Source organism: Bombina bombina, chromosome 6 (assembly GCF_027579735.1).
Source record: "Bombina bombina isolate aBomBom1 chromosome 6, aBomBom1.pri, whole genome shotgun sequence".
In the NCBI taxonomy this organism is placed as follows: Eukaryota; Metazoa; Chordata; class Amphibia; order Anura; family Bombinatoridae; genus Bombina; species Bombina bombina.
In genome coordinates, this window is record NC_069504.1 from 834,164,902 (window position 1) to 834,171,061 (window position 6,160).

Below are 6,160 nucleotides of genomic sequence, written 5' to 3' on the forward strand. Positions count from 1 at the left end.
TAACCAGATATCTGATCTTTCTGAGCACTTATTGCTACCGCAAACTCCATCAAATTAAAGTCAAGAAATTGAACAGTTAAACAGGCCCAGGAAACACCTGCTCTCTGGTCATAGTCACCTATATAACACTGTGACATTCTTATCCATAAAAAAATAAGATTTGTGACATATCTCTATTTGTTTAAGATTTGTCTAAATTTGATCCCAGTAAACAAATTTGTTTTAATAATAAGGGTTAGATAACATTATCACAATTATGTGTCATTTTGTAATGGCCAATTTCCAGTAGGTATTTTTTTGGGCCCAGCCCATTTAACAGCCCATACAAAACCTAAATATATAAGTGAAAAAGAGCACTACTATTCTCCTGCACCTACCCTCTCTTCTCCAGGCAACATGAAGGCTCTTGTAAGTAACTATCACATATTATAAAACTAGTTGTAGGAATATTTCTATATAGAACCATTTACAACAACAACAAAAAAAAATCTGTATATATATATATATATATATTTATATATATATTTTTTTATTTTTTATTTTCTTCCAAAAACAAGCTTTATGGAGCAAATATGCATAAAGTACAGAATGAGTTCAGACATGTTCATGAACAAAAAATAGGGGAAGCCCTTCAATTGTTATTCATCTGTATATATATTTTTAGTTTCTTGATATCTATAATCTTACCACAATTAATAAAGATTTTAGAGGTCAATAATAACTCAATTTATACACCTTATATAATCATTTAAAAAAAAATTTTTTATAAAGCAAGACAAATTTGTGTTCATTTAATTAAATAATCTCAAAAGAGCTAATAACTGATTTACCTATATCTTTTCTTTATAGATTCTGATCGCCGCTCTCCTTGGCGTATCCATTGCCACAGATGTAAGTAGAAATTCTCTGATTATGTATTTGTAAAAAAAAAGAATTTCATGCACAATATTGTTTAGCTATCATGACATATTCTAAATTCTAAATTGTCAAGTACACAAAAGCAAGTGTTTAGTATGGACTTAAAGGGACATTTGTGATTCAGATAGAGCATGACATTTTAAGCAACTTTCTAATTTACTCCTATTATCAAATTTTCTTCATTCTCTTGGAATCTTTATTTGAAATGCAAGAATGTAGGTTTAGATGCCGGCCCATTTTTGGTGAACAACCTAGGTTGTCCTTGCTGATTGGTGGATAAATTCATCCACCAATCAAAAACTGCTGTCCAGAGTGCTGAACCAAGAAAAAAAGCTTAGATGCCTTCTTTTTTATATAAAGATAGCAAGAGAATGAAGAAAAATTGATAATATGAGTAAATTAGAAAGTTGCTTAAAATTGCATGCTCTATCTGAATCACAAAAGAAACATTTTTGGTTCAGTGTCCCTTTAAAGGGATAGAAAAGTCAAAATTAAACTTCCATGATTAAGATAGAGCATGTCATTTTAAGACACTTTTAAATTCACTTCTATTTTCAAATGTGCTTTGTTCTCTTGGTATCCCTTGTTGAAAAAGAATACGTACATAACCTACACTAGTGGGAGCTGCTGCTTATTGGTGCCTGCACACATTTGTCTCTTGTGATTGGCTAACTAGGTGTGTTCAGTTAGCTGCCAGTAGTGCAATGATGTTAATTCAGCAAAGGATATCAAGATAATTAAGCAAATTTGGTAATAGAAGCAGATTGGAAAGTTGTTTCAAATTGTATGTTCTATCTGAATCATCCCTGTCCCTTTAATTTCTTGATTCTAATAATATAATTTTGTTTTGTAGAATATTGACATCAACAATCAGGGAAACACTGGTTCCAATGTCCACCAGACAGTCAACATTGACAACCATGATAATATTGCCAATGTGAACCAGTACAATGGATGGAACTCTTGGAATTCAATTTTTGACTACAACAGAGTAAGTATCTTTATTATAGTTACAAGGAGCACCCAGCTCCTGGGATCATAAATATGGATATAGTATAGGACCAACAACATTTGGGGAAATGATTAATTCTTCTGATTACAAGAGATGTCAGGCTAACACCCTCTTTATTTCTTGTATTTGTAATATTGTTTGTCTTGTTTTATTCCAGGGTCTTTTTGCAGCCCGGCTCATGTCTAAGAGAGCTTGTGTGGTTAGCAGGTTGAACAGACAGGCAGTTCCTAGCCTGGAGCAGCTAAGCAAAGCAAGTCAGGAGAAACAGGTAATAAACTGCAGCAATTAATTAATGCTTTGCTGACAAGTTATTTATAAAGAATAAAACAAAGCGAATCCCACTAAAGGGACATTCTAATTAGAATTGAAATGAACATTAGTGCATTTTAAATTTGATTAGAAGCAGTTTTGGAATATATTTCTGTCAGCAAAAATGCTTCCAATAAAAGCCAATGCTGTTTTAGAGTTTTTACTGTAAAGACACTACTTGCAAAGCATACATGTGTATGCATTCTAAACGGAAGTGCATTTCAAATTTGACTAATGTCCCTTTAACTACTGTGTGTTAAAAAAAAAAACAATTGGGATCTAATTGGTTGTTCTTCACTACATAGTCATATGTTTGGTATTTATCAATAAAAGCTCACAGCATTTGGGAACATTTTTATTACTGTTAATTTAAAAGAATCAATCTGAAAATATATAGCTTTTGTATCTACAAGTCATAAGGTTACCTACTTGCCGTTTTTTTCCCTTTTTAATTCTAATTTTTCATGTCAGTGTTTCATTAAACTAACCATTAGTTCTGTGAGATATGTTGCCGTTTGGTTCCTGATACGTATAAATAGATATAGCAGTACTATATATAGAATCTATTTTGAGGCATAGCTCCTCCCTTTCAGCATTTTGAACTGTGCAAATCAACCAACTAATAGTTGCACATCTATCCCAAAACAAATTCAGTTGTTTTTAATAAGCACTTATACACTGTACAAGACTATTTTTTCTGTTGGCATTTAACGTAGCACAAGCAGTTCTTGTGAACTGCTTGTGCAATGCCGCTCCCTGCAGATTTGCAGCCAATCGGCTGCTAGCAAGGGGTGTAAATCAACCCGATTGCGGATTGCAGTCTCAAAGGAGGCGTATGCGTTAAGAGGTAGCGGTCTTAAGACCACTGCTTCTTAACTCCTGTTTCCAGCGAGCCTAAAGACTCGCACGGAAACAGGGCGATTCGGGGCCATTTGGCCGTTGTTAAATTGGCCCCATAATCTTTTTGATGATTTTGTATATATATATATATATATATATATATATATACACACATATATATATATATACATATGTGTGTGTGTGTATATATATATATATATATATGTTGGAAAAATGGCACTGATAGACTTGCTTGTCACATATATATGTATATATATATATATATATATATATATATATATATATATATATATATATATATATATATATATATATATATATATAGTATATTTATGACTTGGCATTTTCAGTGTACCTAAGACACCAGCCAATAAGAATGCTTACCAAATGAAATATTTAACTGCAATCAACCAGCAGGTGTTGTGTTTTACTTAGCATGTGCATCCACAAGCGCAGGTACTATAGAACATCTTGCGTTATGTATAACAGGCAGGGTCTACCACAGCCTCACAGAATATGATGGTGCTTAATCATTAATAATGGCTATTCTCTTTTCATGCTGATATTACCATGGTTATCTGGTAATACTAAGTCCCTAATTTTAGTCTAAAATGTGCCTATTCTTTATTTAGAACCCAAATGCTCCCCCTCCACGTTCCCTGACCTACACCGTTTCCCAGACTCGCGTTAAGAATGTGGCACAATTTGGTGGACACATCAATGCTCTCTGCAAAGGACTTCCCACTTTCTATGCTACCGAGGTGCAAGGTGAGTGTTTTAAAATATTGGGTAATCCATGTTATACAGTCATCGCCTAAAGCATATTTTAGAAGCTGTAACATACATGGAAATCCAAGCTGATTAATGTAAATCCACAATTGCATAATAGGTTGTCAACTTTTTTTGTTGTTTTTAAATTACAAGCCATAGAGTTGTAGAGTTGGTATTGTAGCAGCCTCTTCCATATAGATAGTAAAATCAAGGTTAAAAGAACAGACTTACAGTCTGCTCACTGAATGTTTCCTTTTATGCATATACATTCATTCAGGGGGTGCTAGGCACACCCATTCAATATTGTATTGCCCCAAATTCCTAAAGGTGTCTATACTAATTAAGTTGCTCTACTTAGATCAAGGAGAGGGAGATTTAAATAAGAGAAGCAAGAAACCTATACCCCAGTAGTAGTTATGTAGCTTTGTCAGCACCCTTAATTTTATTTTCCAGATGCACACCTGTGTGATAAATACATGACAGAGTATATTAGTCTTGCTTACACCCCCTCCACCTGTTACCCTTCTGACCTGGTATCTTTTTCTCTGACATTTCTCGCTCTGAAATACGCTTTCCTTTAGCATAGTATCTTATTTATCCTCTTAATGGATGTGAAAGACTACAGCGCACTCTGCTGTCTCTCCGACATATTGCGCACATCATTGTCTTCTCTTTTACACTATAATCCATGTTTCTATTGCCTTTGTAAACTGTGTAAATTGGTGTTAACATAAAATACCTCCATAGACTTAAATGGAGATGCCAGTTTACTACAGCAATGGAAACAAGATCTACATATTGGTTTTGTTCTCATATAAACAATTTCCCTAGTTTACTAAATGGTGCTACTTAAATGTAATTTTACCTGAGAAACCTTCATTTCAGAATTCTATTTCACTTGTAGCAGGTTTCAAGGTACAGCACCGTTTAGAAAAATAAAATGGTCTATTGTTACACCTCAAAATTAGCTAATTACAAATAGGCTTTATTCTAAAACTCATCTTGGTCTCTCTTAGGTGCTGGTCTGTTTGTCAACCTTCATGGCTGTACTGATCTCGGGATACTGAGATTTCTGGGCATCTCTCTGTGTGGGAATATTGGATGCTAAAACTTCTACCCTGAATCCTATTAATGAACGTGCCTGGCTGGAGTGATTTATCCTTAACCCCCCCTGCTTCTGATCTTTTTTTTCTATCTGTTTTGTATCCACTGGTCAGATTTCTTTGTTTCATATATAAATATATTATAAAAGAGTAAAACAACTTGTTAATAAAGAGCTTTCATGTAAAAAACAAACAAAAAACCCTTGTTTTTCCTCATTCTTTTATTAAAATAAAAATCTAACAAAAAATACTTTTTTTTTCACCTGCTACAATTTTTTTTCCTAAAATGTATTAAATATCTCTTTAATTAGTAAATGTGGTATCTAGATACAAAATTATGTAAATCAGGGATGGCCACATGCGCCCCCAAATTTTTGGAACCCCAGGGAATGAAGTAGAGCTTGAATGTGTGCTAAAGTTTTAGTGGTCCAAGGAAAAAGTGGAACTATAAATATATGAGTTTTGGGGACTTCTGGTTAGTGGTCAAACTCAAATGAATCCTCCGATGGGAAGAACAGAAGGTAGAGGGTTCACTGCAATATTACTTCAATCTGGCCCAATTAATAGGAAATTAATTATGTTACTTATTAATTAAATATGGGGCCCTTAAGGCTTCTAAGTTGGCCCTTAGTGATATAAAGAAATAGTGATAAAAACTACCCCCTTATTACTAAGTATACACTTAGCAGGCTGTCCAGTAAAATCTTCATAAAAATACTGGACACTAAAAAGTTTATGAGTATTAGCTAAATATAAACGTCTTCTTGTGCTTAATTGCATTGCAAATATTGATCAGAAAGAAGTGAGGGTCAGTCAAGGGGATTAAATCACTTCTGTTTACATATGTTACTGGCGGCCAGAGGTAAAATGACTGATTTGTATGTTAATGGCAGCTAATTGGTAAAATTATTGCTCAGCTGTTAAAATGATACATTTTAGGATCAAATGTGGGGGCCAAAGTAGAGCTTTTAGGGGGCACTGTGTGACCCCAATTACCATTTTGTCCAGTCACTAACAGATTGCCCAGTATTTTTGTGGTGAATAGCTGGCAGCCCTATATACACTAAGGTAGCAGACACTTTCTATTAAAAAATGCTTTAACTAAACAATTTGTTTAAATATGTTTGCAGTCCAGTAAGACACCATTTGCATTAATGTTGGAGCTCAGGGTAACCTCACAGCAACC

At 34.0% G+C, this 6,160-nt stretch overlaps 1 protein-coding gene across 1 annotated transcript; it reads left to right on the forward strand.

The window, feature by feature from the left end:
* Positions 1 to 396: 396 nt before the first annotated feature.
* On the forward strand, positions 397 to 4,979 carry LOC128662289 (gastrokine-1-like). Its single transcript, XM_053716099.1, has 6 exons — positions 397 to 408; positions 850 to 891; positions 1,772 to 1,909; positions 2,088 to 2,198; positions 3,733 to 3,868; positions 4,888 to 4,979. Exons 1-6 carry the CDS (start codon positions 397 to 399, stop codon positions 4,977 to 4,979), a joined length of 531 nt encoding a protein of 176 aa, XP_053572074.1.
* The last annotated feature ends 1,181 nt before the right edge of the window (positions 4,980 to 6,160 follow it).